This window comes from Carassius auratus, linkage group LG30F (genome assembly GCF_003368295.1).
Source record: "Carassius auratus strain Wakin linkage group LG30F, ASM336829v1, whole genome shotgun sequence".
In the NCBI taxonomy this organism is placed as follows: domain Eukaryota; kingdom Metazoa; phylum Chordata; class Actinopteri; order Cypriniformes; family Cyprinidae; genus Carassius; species Carassius auratus.
Window position 1 is genome coordinate 3,090,001 of NC_039294.1, and position 22,730 is coordinate 3,112,730.

General features: G+C 35.7%; 1 protein-coding gene across 2 annotated transcripts in view; it reads left to right on the forward strand.

Moving 5' to 3' along the window:
- rnf43 (ring finger protein 43) overlaps positions 1–21,937 on the forward strand; it is an 84,599-nt gene extending 62,662 nt beyond the window's left edge. Inside the window, exons 3-9 of one of the 2 annotated variants that reach the window (XM_026240622.1) lie at positions 14,269–14,343; positions 15,130–15,264; positions 16,966–17,067; positions 17,415–17,585; positions 17,723–17,840; positions 18,221–19,780; positions 20,563–21,937. In XM_026240622.1, the coding sequence (XP_026096407.1) occupies positions 14,269–14,343; positions 15,130–15,264; positions 16,966–17,067; positions 17,415–17,585; positions 17,723–17,840; positions 18,221–19,780; positions 20,563–20,588 (2,187 nt within the window). In that variant the 3' untranslated portion in view covers positions 20,589–21,937. The remainder of the gene's footprint in view (positions 1–14,268; positions 14,344–15,129; positions 15,265–16,965; positions 17,068–17,414; positions 17,586–17,722; positions 17,841–18,220; positions 19,781–20,562) is intronic. The other variant, XM_026240623.1, reaches the window with a different exon arrangement.
- Positions 21,938–22,730: the final 793 nt, after the last annotated feature.

The following is a 22,730-nucleotide window of genomic DNA, read 5'->3' on the forward strand; positions in this document are numbered from 1 at the left end:
ATCCTCCAACACACACGTGTAAATGTGTTTCTCTCACGGCTCAGACTCTGTCTTTTACTGGCTTATTCCTTCACTTCGTCTTTCTTTGTTCTCTTTGACATGGGCATACAGAGGAAGCACTGTGTACCTCGTCACTCTCTCTCAGAGATGATTGGATATCGATACAGAGCACAAATATACATCATACACTGAATACTGTTTATGAACATTGTGTAACTGGATGCATTATTCAGTGAATGTTTTACACCATTTCAATCTTAAAAAATGCTACTTTTTTGCAATTATATATATATTTTTTTTTTATTAAAATTAGATTTGTAAAAATGTATGTCCTAAAACATGTTTGGGTTTTGTAATATGTACTATTTAAAATATTTTGCATAAACAAAATGAAGCCTAGTACTTTTTTTAAGTTTATCATTTTGAAAGTAGTGTATAATTCATTTTATAATTCATCTGATTATTATTATTATTATGTTTTTATAACAGTGTGCATTTTACAACACCTGCTTTACAGCATTTCAAAAAGTATTTTTAAACATTTGAATAAAAATTATATATTTTATCAAATGTAATATATATATATATATATATATATATATATTAATGGTAATATTTCAAATCTAAATAAATATTTTGCATGGGCAAAATTGAGCCTTTTATTATTAATATGTTTGTTTTATGTTTTTTTTTTTTTACATATTTTTTGCATTAATAAAAATACTACCTTTTTATTATGTCATTTAATTATGTAAAATAAATCATTAAAATTTACCTTTTAAAATTAATTAATAAAAAAAAATGATTTATATTATTATTATTATACTTTTTGGTATTTAATAAAAACTGCCAAATTGTCATCAATGTTTGTATCTAAATATTTTATTATTATGTTTGTGTAACAGAATTCATTATACAGTTGTTTTACAATATAAAAAAAATTTTTTTTTAATAAGTTTCAGTAAAAATACCTTTTTTCTTTCATCTAAACCTATTTTACGCTGCCTGTGTCACATGACGTGTGCAGGATAGCACTGGACTAAAGTTCATTCCAGCGTTGGGAATTTCAGGAAGTGCAGATGGAGTTCTTTTTCTTCCAGTGAATTCTTGGCTGCTTCTGATTTACATGCTTTAAGTTCCTTTAGCAGCTTTGAAACTTCATCCAAACAGAAAGGAGACTCGTTCGTCCTGCATGAGAGCTGTGTTTGTGTCGGACGTGCTTTCGTGGTGTCAGGGACTGTACAGGGTCATATTCATATTTCAGATGCTTTAGGACATGTATATGTTCTCTGTGAAGCATGTAACGGTGACTTTGAAGAGAAGCTGTTTGTGTGAAGCGTGATGGATGGAGCGCCAGATCCTCTGTTACAGGAGAACAGAGACCGTGACATCTGTATATATACTGTAAACACATCAAACAGTAACATCTTCAGCCCTTTCATTAACCCTCTCCTCGCTGTATATAAAAATATATATCAGCATATTAGAACGGTGACACTGAAGACTGGAGTAATGATGCTGAAAATTCAGCTTTAAATTAAATAAATCACATTAAAAAATATTTACTTAATAGAATACTCTTAAATAACAATAATAATCATATTTCTCAATTGTACTCTTCTTGCTGTATTTTTACTCAAATGCAGCCTTGGTGAGAAGAAAATATTTATTAAAAAAACATGACCAAATCTTACTTATTTCAACATTAAAAAAGAATAAAAATATCTCTCTGTGTTTTTAGCTTAGTTTTTTTTTAATGTAGTAACTGTTGTATTTTGTCATTTTTATTAGTTATATTTTAAAGCGTTTTCATAGATTTTATAAATTTTTATTTCAGTTTTAGTTTTAGTATAAACTGAATTTAAGGTTTTAAATATACCGTATTTTCCGGACTATGAGTCGCACTTTTTTTCATAGTTTGGCTGGTCCTGCGACTTATAGTCAGGTGCGACTTATTTATCAAAATTAATTTGACATAAACCAAGAGAAATGAACCAAGAGAAAACATTACCGTCTCCAGCCGCCAGAGGGCGCTCTATACTGCTCAGATCTCCTGTAATCTACACTGAAGACATAGAGCGCCCTCTCGTGGCTGGAGACGGTAATGTTTTCTCTTGGTGCTTGGCTCTAAATAAATGCGATTTATAGTCCAGTGCGACTTATATATTTTTCCTTATATATGTTCGTGACTTTTGATTATTTGAATTACGTGAGCTCAAGAGCTGTTATAAGACGTGTTCTAATAACATCTGTCTTGATCTGGTTTCTCTGTTGTCAGACACACACTATATACATTAAAGAAAAGTGTTTTTCTGGTGTGTGTTGCTGTTGCGTCGTCTCTCGTTTCAGTGTTTTTGTCGGCCGATGTTATCATGTGTGTGATAAAGAGAGAAGAATGGGCTGCTTTGTATGCAGGACGTCCCTCATCATCATCATCATCATCATCATCATCACTATCTTCATCAGAGAGAGTCTGATTGGAGATGGAAGGCATTTATACACTGCACAGGAAGTGGGCGTGTCTGTGTTTTATGTAGTGGCTGCCAGGGTGTGTGTGTGTGTGTGAGATGCCTGTGCCACTCTCTTTTACTCATACATGTCTTTGTGTGTGTGTGTATTTTGGCCCATGTGTCTCTGGGCAACGGCTCTCACAGTTGTTGTGGATTCCAGCGCTGCATCTGTTGTGTTTGAAGCTCAAGGTCGATAACTCTTCTGTTGTTGTTACACACTGTGTCACACACTCTGTGGGATGTTCCCATTGGATGAGAACACAAGAGCCTACATCTCCTCTTTCTGCAGCTGTGTGTGTGTGTGTGGGGGGGGGGGGGGGGGGCATGTTTTTGTATCATATCAGGACACAACTCTGTATAATGAAATGGGTATGACACAGGTATTACAAGGAGAGGGTGACTTATGAGGACATAACCCATGTCCCCATTTTTCAAAACACTTATAAATCATACAGAATGAGTTTTTTTGAGAAAGTAAAAATGCACAAAGTTTCCTGTGAGGGTTAGGGTTAGGTGTAGGGTTGGTGTAGGGCCATAGAATATACAGTTTGTACAGTATAAAAACCATTACACCTATGGGATGAACCCACTTTTCACAAAAACAAACGTGTGTGTGTGTGTGTGTGTGTGTGTGTTTGGTCTCCTTATACCGTGACTGGTTAAACCTGAGGTATTTTTTATTTTAAAAATATAAATAACAAATATAAAATATATAAATAACAAATAGTATTAAAAGTTATATGAATGAGTTATATAAATAAAAATTAATTAAAAATATATTTTGTAATTACAAATTAATAAATGTAACTTTTATTTATCAAATGTATATGTTTTTAATTTATAAAAAAAAATAGTCAAGTCACTGCTGATTTGCTGCTCAAGAAACATTTCTTATTATTATCAATGTTGACAAAAATGATTTAAAATGTAATTTTTATTTTATTTTTTTATTTATTTTATTTTACAATTTTACAGTACTTTAATGCATCTGTTTTTTATTATTAATATTATTTTAATCTAAATAATTTGGATTAAAGTGATTATTTTGTAGTTAAATCAAAATTAATTAAAGGCAATATAACAAATACATTTACTTGTATAAAAATAAAAAATAATTAATTTAGTTTTTGTTAATTAAAATGTAACCACAGATATCATGCAAACATATCCAGGTCATATTTCACCACTAAATAAATATTTTGCATCAACAAAATGAAACCTATATTAATCCTGATTTTTGTCTTTTAGTATTTTAGGGTGACATTTGTCTACCAAATTCTCACTACTGTGAAGCATCTGGATGTTTCGGGTGTTCTTTTATTCATCTAACTAATATAAATAATGTGCATTATCCTCATTACTGTAGTATATATACACACACATATAAACCTCGTATGACTGTAACGGTCACATTAATGCAGATTTTGACTCTCGGGTCACACGTCCAGTCGGAGTCTCATCCAGAGTCAGTTTTCAGACGTGTAGATCTGCTGTTCAGACTCTGTAGATTATAAAAGCATGAAAGCAGATCAGATGGCATGCCCTTCTACACAAGCTCATATCTCTCTCCTTTCTCTCGTTGGAGTGTGAAGTGTGTGTGATAATCTGTCTTCTGTCATGTACAGGTGTTAGAAGAATACAGAGCTTTGTTCTCATCTGATAGTGTCAGTGCAGTCAAAGTAATATTACATTTAATATGAAATGTTTTTTTTTAAATGTAATGAAATGTCTGTAGCTCATGTAGAGAGCGAGCTTAACGTGTGAGTGTTTATATGGAGGCTGCTTTTGGAGACGGGGAATGCACAATGTTTGTGTCTCGGGTCATTCTTGAAGGTGTGCTCGTCTCTTCTCGTGTCAGATGGTCGTGTGTGTGTGTGTGTGTGTGTGTGTGTGTGTGTGTGTGTGTGTGTGTGTGAGGAATGCCACTCTAAATATAACTCCAGGAGCCTGATGCTGTGCTGTGACTATGGCCCTCCAGTGGTTGAAGTGTAAAACAGAAGTTACTTGGTCATTGCTTCAGCTCTGCTGTTCTGTTTGGACACAAACATATCACACTCACACACACACACACACACACACACATGTTTGTTTTTGTGTAAAGTGTGTTCATCCCATAGTCGTAATGGTTTTTATACTGTAGAAACTGTATATTCTATCTCCCTACCCCTAACCCTAACCCTCACAGGAAACTTTGTGCATTTTTACTTTCTCAAAAAAAAACTCATTCTGTATGATTTATAAGTGTTTTGAAAAATGGGGACATGGGTTATGTCCTCATAAGTCACCCTCTCCTTGTAATACCTGTGTCATACCCATGTCATTATACAGAGTTGTGTCCTGATATGATACAAAAACATGCCCACACACACACACACACACACACACACACACACAGGTATTGTGTCAGTGTTTCTGTGTAAGTGTTACTGTCATCATTTGTCTGTCTTTGATGCAGCGAGTGTAGTGTGAAGATCAGCCGTGGTGTTATTGGCCTCTGAGAACGAAATAAATGGTTTTCTTTAGAACTTTTTATTTATCAAATATCGGTATACACAAACATATCGTGCAGCACGTCTGTCTTCTACACTGATAATAATCAGAAATGTCTCTTGAGCAGTAAATCATCATATTATTCTGATTTCTGAAGATCATGTGACACTGAAGACTGGAGGAATGATGCTGAAAATACAGCTGTGCATCACAGAAATACATTACACTTTAACACAGATTCACTTAGACAACAGTTGAAATTGTAATAATATGTCACAATGTTACAGATTTTATTGGGATTTTGATCAAATAAATGCAGCTTTTTATCAGAAGAGACTTATTTGAGAAAAATGTAATTTAAATTGAAGTGCAGACTTCTTTTATCAAACTTCCTTTTTTCCAAATGTTTTGTTTGTAAAGCATGTTTGTGCATATTTCTTTGCAATAAATATCACTTGCTTTGGCATTTGTTTATCTAAAATAATGACATATATATATTCCGATCAGAAGTCTTATAACTGCTTGAAGTCAATCATAAATGCAGACTTTCTCTTAAAATCTCATAATTTGCCCCTCGAACAAATTAAAGCTTTACATTTAATTTGATTTGATTGAATTCGATTTCAGTATTTCTGTATTGTTTTCCAGTACAAATATCTAAATATCCTTAAATCAAGATGTAGTTACTTCAGAAGCAAAATGAAGATATCAAATTGAACCAAATGAAGTGAGTTTATGCTTAAAACAAGAGCAAATATCTGTCAGTAGGTTAGGGAATGAAAATTGGCTTGTTCTTTGAGCTAGGTGTGTTTATCTGACTCTGTTGGCAGATGTTTGTTTTCGTTGTCATCATAAACTCACATCATTTTTGGTCAATTTCTTATAAGACAACACTGCGAGAAATATATATATATATATATATATATATATATATATATATATATATATATATATATATATATATATATATATATATATATATATATATATATATATACAGTACAGACCAAAAGTTTGGAAACATTACTATTTTTAATGTTTTTGAAAGAAGTTTCTTTTGCTCATCAAGCCTGCATTTATTAGATCAAAAATACAGAAAAAACAGTAATATTGTGAAATATTATTACAATTTAAAAATAATTGTTTTTACATTTATTATACTTTAAATGATCATTTATTTCTGTGATGCGAAGCTGGATTTTTAGGATCATTATCACATGATCCTTTAGAAATCATTCTAATATGATGATTCATTATCAAAGTTGGAAACAGTTCTGCTGCTTAATATTTTTCAGAACATGGGATACTTTTTTAGGATACTTTGATGAATAAAATGTAAAAAAAAAGAAGCTATGTTTTTAAAATATTTAGTAATAACAATATACACTACTGGTCAATAATTTGGGGTCATTAATTTTTTTTTTCTTTCTTTTTTTGTAAAATCAATAATTTTATTCAGCAAGGATGTGTTAAATTGATAAAAAGTGATAGTAAAGAAAATATATTATTAGAATTTTTTTTTTTTTTTTGAATAAATGCAGTTCTTTTTAACCTTTTATTCATCAAATATATTAGACGGCAGAACTGTTCCCAACACTCATAATAAATCAGAATATTAGAATGATTTCTAAATGATCATGTGATCGACTGATGTTACATGTGACTCTGAAGGATGGAGGAATGATGCTGAAAATTCAGCTTTGCATCACAGGAATAAATTATTATTCTAAAGTATATTCAAATAGAAAACTATTATTTTAAGTTGTAATAATATTTCACAATATTACTGTTTTTTCTGTATTTTTGATCAAATAAATGGAGGCTTGATGAGCAGAAGAAACTTATTTCAAAAACAGTAAAAATAGTAATGTTTCCAAACTTTTGGTCCGTACTATATATATATATCTGCAATCAATATACATTTACTAGAAACACTAAATGACTAACACAAAAGTAATTCTTGATGAAGTGAAGTGAGTTTAAGTTAAAAATGAAAAAGTATCTGCCAGTGGGATCAGAAAAAACTAATTAAATCAAAAGAAAATGTAATTATTTTTCTTACCTTACTGGCAGATCATTTTTCTAGTTTTAAATTTGTATTAGTATTATTTTATATATATATATTTAAGAGGCTTAGTTGAAAGCAGATCTATTCAAAACTTAAGCTATTTTATTTTTTAAAAAGTAATACACACACACACACACACACACACATATATATACTGGAAGTTGTGCATTTAAACTTTGTAGTATTGCTAATGCAAGCCTTTTACCTTTAGAGACTATATTGAGGCATTTTCGCATTCAGTTTATTCCTTAAAAAGTCTTGCATGTCCCTTCCTCCAGCGTGTGGAAACGCTGTGAAGAGCGAGGGACGTGAAGTGTTCAGTGTTCAGTGTTGTGGAGCGTCTCTAGGTACACAAGCACACAGAGGTTTACTTCTGCTGCAGTTCGTTTATTCACAAATAAATGTGTGTTTAAGCTGGAGAACTCAGTTCAAAGCAGGAACAGATGTTGTTTGGATGGCTCTATCAGGTGTGTATACACACACACACACACACACACTCGCAGTGGGAATGATATGACTGGTTTCACAGCTTGGATTCGCTCATAACCACATTAAATGAGCAGCTCATAATCGCTGGATTCCTGGGCTCTGTTCTGGCTCCTCCGCAGCTCTTCTCTTTCTTGCTCTCTTCTTAGTGCTTTAAAAGCCGAAATTCCTGAATCGATTGCAAAAAACGCAGACAAGTGAAGCTCTGTGGTGACAGAGAGAGTGAAAGAAACCTCCTTGTGGATGCTGGGATTGTGAACTATCCTGAAATCAGTGGGGTTTTGTGGATTTAGGAAGTGGAAAGAAACTTTAGTGTGTGTTTGGCTACTTAAAATGATATCTCACATCTTAGGTTTGAATATTTATTAATGCTGTCAAACGATTAATCGCATCCAAAATAAAAGGTTTTGTTTACATAATATGTGTTTATGTATTATATTTATATCAATACAAACAGATGCATGTATATATTTATGAAAATTGTTTATTTGTTGAATATATTTATCTATAATATAAGAATATAAATATGCATGTAAATATTTCCAAAATACTTACTGTATGTGTGTGTATTTATATAAACATAATAAATATACACAGCACACATACATATATTAAGTAAACGAAAACTTTTATTTTGGATGCAATTAATCATGATTAATTGTTTGACAGAACTAATATTTAGATATTAAATTTGATATCTTTAATATAAATCAGTATAGTACTGTTTACGTTTGAGATCTTAAAGATTTTTTACATTTTTAGCTCACCTCTTCTGCTCACCAAGGCTGCATTTATTTGATCAAAAATGCAGTAAAATAGTGAAATATTATTACAATATCATATGACTGTTTTTTTGTGTGTGAACATGTTAAAGTCTAATTTATTTCTGTGATGCTCCGCTGTATTTTCAGCATCATTCCTCCAGTCTTCAGTGTCACATGATCTTCAGAAATCAGAATAATATACTGATTTACTGCTCAAGAAACATTTTTGATTATTATTAATGTTATTTTTTGTGGAAACTGTGATAGATTATTTATTTCAGCATTCGTTGGTGACTAAAAAGTCCAGAAGAACAGCATTTATTTTGTAATAAAGTAGAATTTAAGGTTACTTTTGGTTAAATTAAGTCAACTATGTTTAAAAAAAATATGAATTTATTTAAAAAAAAACTTACTTACCCTATACTTTTAGTGTAAATATAATCAATGTAAAAAAATCTTTAACAATATAGTATAGCTACTGTAATTAATAAATGAATCTATTGTCAAAGGTGCATAATAAATTAATGATATAGTGACCCCTAACCTATTTATGTTTATAACATTGCAGGATCTCACGTTTTATAAGCAATCTCTGATTTATAATGTTGTAATACTTGTTTCGCTGTATTCCTGTGCTGTCAAGGTAGCTCTCTCAGCTCATAGGAAATGCCTCTTACTAAAGTCAAACTCCTGCCCCGCTGACTCAGAGAAGTCCCAGAAACGCTGCTCGTTCTCAAACAGATGCATGACTGAGCTTTATTCTGATTCTCTGCAAGCAGAGGCATGCGTCGCAGCACACACACACAGGACGTTCAGGCTCCTTACCAGAGATTAAGTCACACCTTGCTCTGAAAAAGACATTTCCCATTTCCATCTCTCCCCCCGGTCTCTCTCTCGTTCTCAAGCCTGGGCAAAAACTCCCACAATCCCCTTAGAGAACCACAGCGTCCTGTCAACACCTCCTTTATCTGCAAAACCTAGCATCACTACAGGAGTCATTTTAGTGATAAATAAATACTCTGATTAGATGAGGCACACTCACTGCAGAAATTAATAAATAAATGAAAAGAAAGACAGATTTCCTTCCTTAAACATGTTAAAGAAAGCGGGAAAAGCTTTCATTAATTATACTGTGGTGGATGAAGTTGCATGGCTGAATTTTGTTATTTACATGTGCAACACTGCAAAAACATTTCCTTCCTCAGTATTTCTTTTCCTAGTAAAGATATTGAAATATTCTTAAATCAAATGCATTTATATGATATTAAAATATTATTATAATTATTATTTTTTTTTATTTTTTTTGCTTAAAACAAGAAAAAATATCTGGCAGGGATCATGAAAATAAACTTGTTTTCCATTAGAATAAAGTAGATTTATTAAAACATAATCTCCGATATTTCAGAAAACGAGACCCTTTATCTTTTATCATTTTGCATCTCAAGTAAGTATATTTGATTTAAGAACGTTTAGATATTAGGATACTGGATAACAAGATAAAATACTAAGTAAAAAGTCCATTATTTGCTGTGTTGCACATAAATCAGCCATGCAAATGAATCTACTACGGTATAATCGATGTAACAACTGTCTTTCCAGCTCTCTTTACCGCGTTTAAACCCATTCCACAGATTTTCCCTCAATCAGCACAAGATGTGAGGAAGCGTGCAGATCTTCTGTGTAGGCCGGGTTATTAGCGCTCCAATATTTCGGTGGATCGGATTCACGGGTCTTATGGAATAACAGGATACGGATCACGACAGGAATGTTTTCATGTGGCGAATGAAAGCACAGGAAGAAGCGTCTCATTAAGCTGCGCTCAGAGCTCCAGGACACGCTGGAAACACTTCACATCACAGATCATGCTTCACTCTAAACCGGTCCAGATTTTAAACATGCAGGACCCTATCATCAACCCGGCGCAATGGGACACAAGGCGCCACGTCGTTTAATTAATAATGCATTTGCACTCATTTTTACACCCATGTGTGTGCTGGTCTAAAAAAGAGGTGTGTTCAGGTGCATTGCTGGTGCATTGCTATTTTAAGGAGCTGAAAATAGACTGCGACATAGACCAACTCAAACCTGGTCTAAAGCCTGGTGCAATGTTTATTCTTTGTTATTTAAAGAGCGTACACACTGCTTATTAAACACAGGGATGCACCTCATCACACAAACATGCCACATATTAAATTAAAGGATTGCAATGCATAAGATATTTTTGTAGGCTATATATATATACAGTGGGGATCGAAAGTTTGGGCACCCCTTGCAGAATCTGTGAAAATATGAGTAATTTTCAAAAAATAAGAGAGATCATACTAAATGCATGTTATTTTTTATTTAGTACTGTCCTGAGTAAGATATTGTACATAAAAGATATTAACATTTAGTCCACAAGACAAAATAATTGCTGAAATGATTAAAATAACCCCACTCAAAAGTTTGGGAACCCTTGGTTCTTAGTACTGTGTTCTGTTACCTGATGATCCTCGACTGTCTTTCTGTTTTCTGATGGTTGTCTATATGAGTCCCTTGTTTGTTCTGAACAGTTAAACTGAGAACTGTTCTTCAGAAAAATCTTTAAGGTCCTGCAGATTCTTCAGTTTTCCAGCATCTTTGCATATTTGAACCCTTTCCAGCAGGGACTTTATGATTTTGAGATACATCTTTTCAGACTGAGGACATTTGAGGGACTCAAACACAACTATTAAAAAAGATTCAAACATTCACTGATGCTTCAGAAGGAAACAAGATGCATTAAGAGCTTTTGGAACTTGGAATTTGAAGATCAAGGTAAATTGTACTTAATTTGTGTACTGGGAAACATACAAGTATCTTCTTTTGCTTACGAAGGGCAGAACTAAATGGAAAACAATTATATTTCAACAAAATAAAAAAAATGTGGCCATCTTCATCGTGTTCAAAAGTTTTCACCCCCCAGCTCTTCATGCATCTTGTTTCCTTCTGGAGCATCAGTGAATGTTTGAATCTTTGTTAATAGTTGTGTTTGAGTCCCTCAAATGTCCTCAGTGTGATAAGATGTATCTCAAAATCATACAGTCACTGCTGGAAAGGGTTCAAATATGCAAAGATGCTGGAAAACTGAAGAATCTGCAGGACCTTAAAGATTTTTCTGAAGAACAGTTCTCAGTTTAACTGTTCAGAACAAACAAGGGACTCATATAGACAACCATCAGAAAACAGAAAGACAGTCGAGGATCATCAGGTAACAGAACACAGTACTAAGAACCAAGGGTTCCCAAACTTTTGAGTGGGGTTATTTTAATAATTTCAGCAATTTTCATGTTCCATGAACATATTTAGTAAATGTCCTACCATAAATATATCAAACTTAATTTTTGATTAGTAATATGCATTGCTAAGAACTTCATTTGAACAACTTTAAAGATGATTTTCTCAATATTTAGATTTTTTTAGATTCAGATTCTCAGACAAATATTGTCCTCCGAACAAACCACACATCAATGGAGAGATTATTTATTCAGCTTCCAGATTATGTATAAATCTTGAATTTCGTCAAATTTACCCCATGACTGGTTTTGTGGTCATATATATGTCAAAACCAGTCATAAGGGTCAATTTTACAATTTTGTTTTTCAACTTTATTTTCTATATTAGGAACACTTTCCAGTTAGTTAAATACATAAGTTAACATTAAATTAATTTAAATACTTTTACATTTAAATTTACATTTTTATTTAATTTAAATTCTTTAAAATTAATTTAAAAACTTTTACTTCTATAATTAACATTGAATTCATTTAAATGCATGAAGCATTTATTAATTTTAGTTCATGTTAATTTCTGCTAACACATTATTCAAATTAAAAGTTAATATATATTAATTTCATTTATTGTATTTGAATGTGTGTGTGTGTGTGTGTGTGTGTATATATATGTATACTGTACATGCATTTTTATTATGTACGTTTCAAAATGATAATTGTATCATTTTATAATCTTATGTTAATTTGAAATATATAATTATATATATATATAATTGAGCTTTAGTATATCGGCCTGATCTTGAGATTGTAGTTTAGTGTGTGGATGCAGTGAGATGTTACCGTCAGGTTACTGTAGAAGATGATTTCAGGAATGTGAGGTTATTACAGCAGATGACTTGAGTTTCATTCGTTGTGTGTGGTTTTAACTGTGATCACTGGAGGTTATCTGAGGGGATCTCTCCGAGGGTTTCGTCTCTCCAGTGTTGGACGGGCTCCCTTCGCCCGCGGGCTGGAAATAAACCAACAGCTCTCAGAACAAGGGATCAAGCTGAATTAACAAATATCCATTTATGAAGATGACAGAGCGATGATTGTTCAGTGCGATCGAATGAACCGTCGAGTGATTAAGTGAAGGGAAAGAAAGAAAGAAAGAAAGAGATGAGGAGGAGGGGGCGTCTAATTGTGATCTCAATGCATTTCTTACCTTGATCTCACCAACCGCTTGTAATGTCTGTTTAAATTAATAATTCACTCAAATATTTTGTCATTATTTACTCGACCTCATGTTCCAAACCTGTTTTTTTTTTTCTTCTGTTTATTGTATGTCAGTCTTGAAAATGGACCAAAAAAGCACTAAAGAAATGCCTAGTTATGTATGAGTTCAGAGACACATGAACTATATTTATGATAATACGTTTTATATAATTTAATGTAATGTGTTCCTGTAGCTCAAGTGGTGGAGCATTGCTTCAGCAAGCGCAAGGTCGGGGTTCGTTTTCTCTAATGACGGCTCTGTGATTGTACTTCCTGTCTCGGGAGAGTCCGTCTGCAGCCATGAGGCTGTTATTAAACCTTTAACACACAGCACATTTACCACAGTTTCTTATCATTTATCAGTCGATTATAGAGGAAACGAAATGTGTCTCGCACCATGTAGTTACTGTAATTTGCATGGTGGTGATTTGCATATTTGGTTTTGTTGAGCATCACATTTGATGCATCAGGCTTTTATTACTCATATAGTGTGAAACAGTGAGAATATTGTGAAGAAAAGCTTCTGGAAACAAATGCTTCTCAAAAGATCCTGATGATCAGATTTGAGATGAACTGTTTTTTCTAAAAAAAAAAAAACCTTGTCCACCTGTTTTCTGTTTTCTCGGTTGAAAATGGTGCATCTGATCCCCCAGTGATTTCACACTTCTCAACAACAACACACATGCTTTGAGGAATCATTCACGTCTGGAGCACAAACTCTTCAGGACGGCACACACAGTCAAGTTTAATTAGAGTTTGGGTTTGTTCAAATCACCAACCTTCAGTCTAATTTACAGTAATAGCAGTGCTTGACTTTGCAGGCACTGTTATAACCGCTCGATCACTTTACCACTAGCACAATCATTGTCTGAAACACAGCACTATGCTTTCCTGCAGCTCATACTGTGACCTTTGACCTTTGAACTCTCAGCAGTTGTGCAGGAAATAGACCTTTGGTGAGCTATTGGTCATTGTTTGGGTGAATTCCCTCCCGATCGCACAAGCAGAGCATCGGTCTTGACAAAGACTTGTGTTTTTCTAGTGAAGTTTCTGTAGTATATGAACTCACAATAATGAATATGTTTACCACCTAGTTAGTTGTTAATTGAAGCAAACTTAAACTCCTAACCTGAAGTCATAAATCATTTGTTGTCGGCAACAATGCAGTGCTTGTGTGTTTTGGTACAGGCCTTCCTTTCAACTGGATGAATTGAAAAGGTGCATTTCATTGTTTGACACTTTATACTGACTTTACATGTGCCGTAGCCTCTTAAAATGTCTTAGGAATTTGGTAAGCAGTTATTGAATGTGCAGGGGTCAGAAACAGTGCTGAACTGCAGGATTCAGTGTCTCCGCATTGCTACAGTAGGATTGCCATCTGCTGGCTCGTGGGATTTCTGCAGCACAACTAAAACTGTCTCTCTGTGTCTCTCTGTGTCTCTCAGGCTCGTCTGGCTCTTCAGAGAGGCGCTCAGGCGGTCATCTTTGACATCACAGATGATCCTGGAGCTGCTCAGGAGGTCAGTGTGTGTGTGTGTGTGTGTGTGTGTTCCTTGTAATAATAGACCTTGGTAGCCATAGTCTCTGCCAGCTTAAAATCAGAGTAAATTAACATGGATTCTCCTTCAATTAATGTGTATCATATATATATTTATTTATTATTTATTTGTTTGGAAAGACACTTGCAGATAAAAGCAACTCGTCATATCACTAAATCCCCCCCAAAAAACAGAGGATCTCCTTCAATCAGCTTTTTAAAAATATATTATTTTCTATTTTCATTAATTATTATTTTTTTATTTATTCATTTATTTTTAGAAGACAGTTGCTAAAAAACCAAATGACCAGTTTTAGCAATCACTTCAAATCAAAACATGGGATGTCCTTCAGTGCATTTATTTTTATTGTTTTTATTATATATTTTTGTATTATTATGTTTTGAATTTAGATCTTTTAGTTTTTAATTAATAAACATATATATATATATATATATATATATATATATATATATATATATATATATATATATATATATATATATATATTATTTTATTTTATATTTATATTATCATATTTTTATGTTTTTTTTTTTTTGTAAGACAATTGCAGATAAAAGCAACTTAATATAGTTTGTTTTAACCACTCTAGTAACTAAAGTGTTACAGATTGTTACCATTGTGAATATTAAAACATTTTGTTTTTAGGCCATGTAGGTCAAAATGTACTTTATTCCATACATCCCATTTTTTATTTAGACACTTTGTCCTAAAGTTTTTTTCTTGTTGTTGCTTGTCTTTTACACACAGCTGCGTGATTCAGGTTTGTTGCCTCGTCCAGTGGTGCTGGTGAAGTCATCAGATGCAGAACAACTGATGGGACTCGTCAATAAAAATGAAGAAGCCAAGGTGTTCATAGATATCATGATGGAGACTCAAAAATGGGTGAGTAATCGTATCCACGTTTAATTGATGTCTTTTAATTTCTAGGCTTTACTGTTTCAGTCTTCCTGCTGAAAACAACAGCTTAAACCAGCATGATTTTACATGGCTTGTAGTGTTGCATCAGCTGACTGACCAGTATGTTTTGGCCTAATGTAAGTGTTGCGGTTGAAACGAGAAAATACACTGAACAAAATTATAAATGCAACAATTTAGTTTTTGCCCCCATTTTTCATGTGCTGATCTTAAAGATCTAAGACGTTTTCTATGACCACAAAAGTCCTGTTTCTCTCAAATATTGTTTACAAATCTGTCTAAATCTGTGTTAGTGAGCACTTCTCCTTTGTCAAGATAATCCATCCACCTCACAGGTGTGACATATCAAGATGCTGGTTAGACAGCAGGAATATTACACAGGTGTGCATGAGGCTGGCTACAATAAAAGTTGAAATATTGTGGCCAGCCTCATGCACACCTGTGAGGTGGATGGTTTATTCTGTCTAGTGTTTTATAATGGAAAAAAAACTATGCAGTGTATGTTTAGTGACTAAATAGTTTGTAGAAGCCTTCAATACTGTTGGTAAATATTTTTTTTATATTTGGGGGGTGGGGGGTCTAGACATAGTCTCATAAAAATATTAGCAGGAGTCTCATTTTTCGTGATATCTTATTCAGATTTGAAATAGAAACTCAAGAGACATGTGACTTTCAATCCATTACTTTTCTAGATTGCTCCAGATATAATTTCATGTATTTTCATATCAAATAAAAAAAATATTTAAGTGTGGTAAAAAAAAAAAAAGATTTCAAGGCTCTTCAGTGTCTATAACTTTTAATATTTTTGAGCATTATCAAATCTAGTTGATAAAAAGTAAAGCCCAAAATGTCTTCTTTCCAAAGACTCCAAAATGATGTTTGTAACACACTGAAGTAGGAAACTGTTACAATTATAAGTTAGGTAGAGCACTTTCAGCTGTGAGTCCCATAATTCGGGGAGTGCTGACTAACAGGTTAATTGTCAGAAGACTTTAAAACATGGACCATCCTACAATAGGTACTGTTCAAAAAGTGGCTTTAATTGCTCTAAGTCTTCTGCCTGAGGGTAAAGGAATAAAAAAAATGTGTAGCTGGATGTGTGGAATCTCTAAGAATTTTTAAGCCTTTTTTCTGCAAACATGAGAAATAAATGTCATCAATGGAGGACAGGCTTAGCACTGTTGGTTAAACTGAAACAAAGTTAATCCAGTATTATCACAGTTATAGCTGTCTTAAGTGCCTGAAAATATTAGTTAGTAGGGCTGGTCAACCAGGATGGTCCCTCTGGAGATGCTGGTTGGCCAAGTCTTCTTGGTTAAGCAAGTTAATAGATGACAGCATCTAAAAGTCAATTTACATACATTTAAAAAATTGTAACTGGGGTAGTATTTAAGGTACACCTTTGTACCTTATTTACCCCTAGATAATGTATATTAATATATTTAAAGAACATTTTTTTCCTAAGTGTACATACTAGTTATTTAGAAATGGTGCTCTTTTGTAACCAACCATCCTGTTTTTTTGAGGGGATTGTTTCATTTGTGTCAAAGAATTGCTTTAACTTAAAGTGTTTTGGGGGTAGCACTTTCTTTTATTGTGTTAAAACCATCCATTGGTGGTTTGAGGACAGGACACTCGAGCTTCACTCTTCATATGTTATGTACACAGCCTCATTATGATGTTGGCATCCTGTTGACTGTGTCTCTGGTTGTGTTGGCCATCATCATGATCTTTGCTCTACGCTTCCGCTGCAAGTCCAACAGAACCTGGGTAAGAAAACACAACACAAATTATAACAGGAGTGGTCTTGAAGAGCCACAGTCCTGCAGAGTTTTGCTCCAGCCTTAATAAACATTTTCCTACCTGTAGCTTTCTAGTAACCCTTGCACCATGTTTTGCTCGTTCAGAAATGAGTTGTTCTGAAACTCTGCAGGACTGTGTCTCTCCAGGAGCACCCATGCATTATATACCAGTGCAGTCTACATTTACTTCTTGTCTTTATTGTAATTTTTCCACTGCATCGTTGTACTCCTCTCCTGGTCTGCATGATCATAACTTATTGTTTTGACTTTTAAATTCAATCTAGAAATCTTCTAATAATTGCTCTCAACTTCCAGGACTCTATGCACCAGCAGACCTTGCGTGCCATCAGCAGGTTGGAAACGCGCACATATTGTTCTCAGAGTTGCTCTGGCTCCCAGCGCTCTCGTGGGGCTCCAGGGTCAAACAGCAGCTCCAATTCCAGTCCAATCTGTGCCATCTGTCTTGAGGAATTCATGGATGGCCAGGTAGGAGATGAAAAACATTACATAATTTTGAAGAGGGGTGAGAGAAACCATCAAACCCAGACAGGAAAAGGACCGCTTTTGTATTGAGGCAAACCAATGGTACGTTTCATATTAAATTTTCTCTGTCTCTCTGGCAGGAATTGAGAATCATCTCCTGTGCTCATGAGTTCCATAAGGAGTGTGTCGACCCATGGCTCCTACAACACCGTACCTGCCCACTGTGCATGCACAACATCATGGGTAAACAGCCTCAGGGTACATATATATTTCTCCAATAACTTTATTATAAAGCCTCCGAGTCAGCATTGTATTGAAATTCCTCTTCTTTCTTTATCATATGCTTTCTAAATATGAATACATCCAGTTTAATAAGATGCCCAAACCTGTGTGAATTTCTTCTGTGGAACACAACAGATAAAAGGATACAGTGTTGTTTTGACCCCAATGTTCTTCAAAATGTCTTTCAATGTTCCAAGGAACACGGTTATATAGGATTGGCAAGACCTGAAGCAGGATTTAATTTGTTTAGAACCAAAGCCTGAACGCACCCTGAACTCTAGTTCTTGATTTTCAAAAAGAGCTGTTTTCAAGAACCAAATGTTTTCTAACTAAACTCACCATCTATCCTTCATTAGGTTCAGATCTGGCATCCCATCAGCCCCAAAGAAGTCAAATGCCACCCCCTCGACCTGAGCACAGTCAAGCCTTCCTCCTTTCCCATAACTATTCAAACCAACACCCTTATCCCCAGCACCATGTTCCTTTTTCCCTGCGGCATCATTACCCCCATAATCCCTCTGGACCTTTACCCCAATTGGACAACTATGGCAACTCTCCCCCTCTTCATCCACGGACTCTTCATTGCTTTCCCAGCAGACCACTGGGTGCTAGCTGTGCGTACCACTTGGCTCCAGATGCCCATCATGGACGTCTGCAAAGGACAGGTGGGCACGGGTTTCGGACCGGGCATGCAGCTCCCAGAAGGTCGTGTCAGCGGTGTCCTGGAGGACCTTTGCGGAACTCTTCAGGTTCTCGGATGCATCATGTGGTATCGCCTGCAAACCATGCAACTCATCATCATCTGCCACGTGGAGGAGGCTCACACAGTCGCCAGGATGACGGCAGCGCCTCGGGAGGGAGTTACCATACGGAGCGTAGCGGTTACCTTGCAGACGGACCAGCCAGTGATTCCAGCTCGGGATCGTGCCATGGCTCGTCCAGTGACTCCGTATTGAACTGTACGGACATCAGCCTGCAGGGTGTCTATGGCAGCTGGTCCACTTTTCGTAGCTCGCTCAGCAGCGATTACGACCCGTTTATCTACTGCGGACCAGGCAAAGCTCCACGCAGAGGGAGCATAGAGGCCACGCAAAGGCCTCGTTCCCTGGACTCTGTAGTGAACCGAACCGGTGGTGGAAGCGCTGGTGATGCCGGTGCCATTTGCCTGGAAGAACAGCAGCAACAGGTGGCTGTGTTTAGTCACGTTCACTATCACAGGCATAGACACCACTATTACGAGGATGGGGAACTCAGTCAAGGGCCCGGCCGAGGCTATGACGAGGATCAAGGAGCCACGTCCTCAGCCACAGCAGCAAGCGGGCCTTGTCTCATAACTAAAGACAAAGACTCCTCCGGGTGTCAGGTACAGGTACAGTCTTGCCACTGCCCCAAAACAGACCTCAGTTCAAGGAGGGTTGAGGATAGAGACCTGGACCCTGTTACCTCCTCAGGTGCCTCCGTAATCCTTCCGTCTCCTCCTTTAAACTCTCCGTCCCCACCCTGTTGCCACAAAGGCCCAGGGTGGACGACCGGTCGGAAAGCAGCTGGACGTCCAATGGAAGTGCCTTCGCCAGTTGTTCACTTTCATCAAAGCATGGACCTTCAGGATGATTGTAGCATTCATATACACTACGGACAGGGAGCGGGAAGCTATTGCTGCACACCTCCGCCAGACATGGCCCCCACGCTACTGCCAGTGCCCCTGATCTTGGACTCGACGGGTATGACCGACTGGCCGTGCTGTAGTGGGGCACATGTGGTGTGGCAGAAGGAGGTGCAGCAGGCCCATTCAGAGCCTCAGCTCCTGGGACCCACTTCTGGAATGGACAGACCCCTGTGTAGGACCCATCATGGCCCAGGGGACGAACTTCCCATGGACATCTGTCTGTACTGCCAAACTCTACACAATAGTCAGGGTGAGTATGTCTGACTGTAGTGCTCCACTATAGAGTACTGCTGAAATGAGTCCTAAGGCTGATGACACACAGGGCAACTTTGGATAATGTTGCATTAGGTGAGACAACAGGGCCCACAACCAATCTAAAAAGTATCTAGATAGAAATGTATCACCCATTCTCAGTGGGAAAGTGCCCAAGCAAAATAGCTCAAAACGTTTCCCCCAGTATCATGAGTTGCATTTTTGGACTTATGATTCCATTGTGTGGCAGTCAGTTGTTTTTTGGTGAAATGCCTGAAATGAGATCTGTGATTACCACAGGCTCAAGATATTTTCACATTGTATTCTACCGCATAATATACACCATTATTACCACTTAACGTTTTTTTAAGTTTTTACACATTTAGTCACACAGTTAAACTTAACTACCCAATAGTCTTCTTTTAGAGCCTTGCTGTGTTTACTGTATAGTCACTTTCCCGTGAACTACTCCAACTCAGACTTTCCAACTTGTAGATTTGGAAATTTAGTGATGCTGAAGTTGAAGTCATGTAACCTTGGTGTAATTCATGTGTTTCCTAAATTTTAGCTTTTATTAAGAATTTTTTGCAGTAGCCCATAAGCCAACTGAAAAACCCTATCGTTTTTGTTGAGGAAACTAGGGTGATGGGGTTGGTGTATACAATTATCTATTGCTGGTTATAACCTGAATGTACACAGCTGATATTCAATTAACTGGTTTTAATTAACTATTGTTTCAGTTTAATGAGTTTTACATTGAAATGTTTTTTTTCTTCACAGGGTCAGAGGAAGAGTCTGGTGTTTGAGAAAACTCTTCATCCAAAACTCCTCACGCTGCTACACAAGAGCCGAAATGGACAAAGCTCTTCGGCGATCTCTCGCTGTTTCTTTCGCTCATATGTTTAGTCTTCCAGATAATTCCAAACATCTTCTTGCAATATCAAACTGAATTACTCAGACCTCAGATTTCATTCTAACAAAGAATTAAGCAGTCACTGATGATTAGATGGGTTTTCAAAAATACTCTTCAGTAGTGACGCTCTGCTACTAGCACCTTTCTAATGTCCAGAACAAGTCATTTTTGGTACTTTACCCAATACGGTCCAAATGCACGGTCCTTTTCATAAGCAAACAAGTGGTATTAATTAAGGCGGTTATCAAAGGATCTTAAAGATGCGCATGAGATTGATTATGGTTTCTTCCTTTCCTTTGGTTTAAAACAGGATTCGATTTGTATCTTCTCTTGTAAACAAGTCTGAGATCTCCTTGGTGATCTTCATGAAAGCCCTATAAGATATAAACGTGTCTTTCCGTTTTCCATTGAGATTTAGACTTGGCATATGTACTTTATGTAAGTACGTAGACACTTCTATCTACACAAGCCTAGTTGTCGTGTCAAAACCGAATCATAATGCAACATTAGTGTAATTTGTCTACCTGATTAATAATGTAATATGAAGGTATCATTATACCTTGAAGACTGAGATACGAACCATGTACAATGAAACCAAGAGCTTGTAATGCATCAGCTGTGCACTTAATTCTGAGTTTGTGTACTTGCGTTAAGTATGTTTCATTAGTTCACTGAGCCTACTGGCTAATTTTTCACTATCTAGTCATTGCAATGCAGCCCGCCTCTTCCATTTCATTTCTAGCTTTTTAACTATGTGTTGGGCTACGTTCAAGCATCTGGCCTGGTTTTCCAGCACTACCTCAATAACCAATCAGAAAGTCCTGTTAGCGAGATGGTACTTCAAAGGTACTTGTGCTTTGGCCTCTCGTTACCTCTGACAGATATAATCTCAGAGCAGCGATAGGGAGCTTTACTTTATATCATCTGTCCTTGGTCTCGGTTTTGTTAATTCAGAAATGGCAGCTGTTATTTACAAACGTTTGTGTCTTCATTTATTAATTTTGCTCGTCAAAACTGAACGAATTGACTGAATATATTTAGTGAAAGTTGTGAAGATATTTTTATTTCGTTTGTTTCGTTATTTTGGTCTATTAAGCCTGTAATGTGTTCAGGCTGAGAAGGACTACGTTTCCCAGAATGCTTTGCTTTCACCTCTGTGACCCTCATGTTCTCTTAAAGGGACGTGACATTTCATAGAAACCCACCAGCATACAAGCTTACCAAAAGTGCCTCTGTAACCCATGAAGTTTATACATACATTTACTGTATGTAGCCTGCTGTCATGTTCCTGGCAATACCAGACGACACAAAAAGCTGACTCGATGTATATTGCCTGCAAGCATAGTCATACTCTGTTACCCAGAAATGTCTGTTGTCATTTATTGTAAAATCCAGCCTTTAAAGGAATGGTCTGGGTTCAAAACAAGCTAAAACATGTGACATGCTGGAAGTAAACCCTTCCTTTAGTTTGTAAAAATATCTGATGCAGTTCTGAACCTGTACCATTCCTTTAAGTAAAGAAAAGGAAACACTGGAAATCTTGCCATGACAAACACCTGAATGTTTATTTTCTTTTCTTTTCTCTTTCTTTTTTGTCAGTAAATGGTCAAACTGGTCAAAGTTCCTGATCCTTTGAACCACAAACACCTCCCATGAGTCTTTTTGGCTTCATCCCGTCACATGCTGTTTTTCATCAAAATGAGGCTGAACCCCAAATAAAAATATATGCAAGACAAAATATATTAAATCCCAGTTTAGGGTTTCCTCATTTAGGGTTCCCACATCTTAAGACCAATAACTTTTCTACTTGCTTTGGTTATCGTAAAGATTTTTAAAGTCATTTCATAGAGATCACACTCAGAAAGAGAAGCGACCAGTCTATTAAAGATTTTAAAGCCGTGCATAATAGCAAGAAGTTATTTTAACTGAGATGTTATTGTTTTTATAGCTTCTTTAGGCCTGGAAATCATGTTTTTTCAAAAAAGAAATTCATCTTTTTTTAAACAACCTTCTATTTCCAATACTTTTTGTTGGA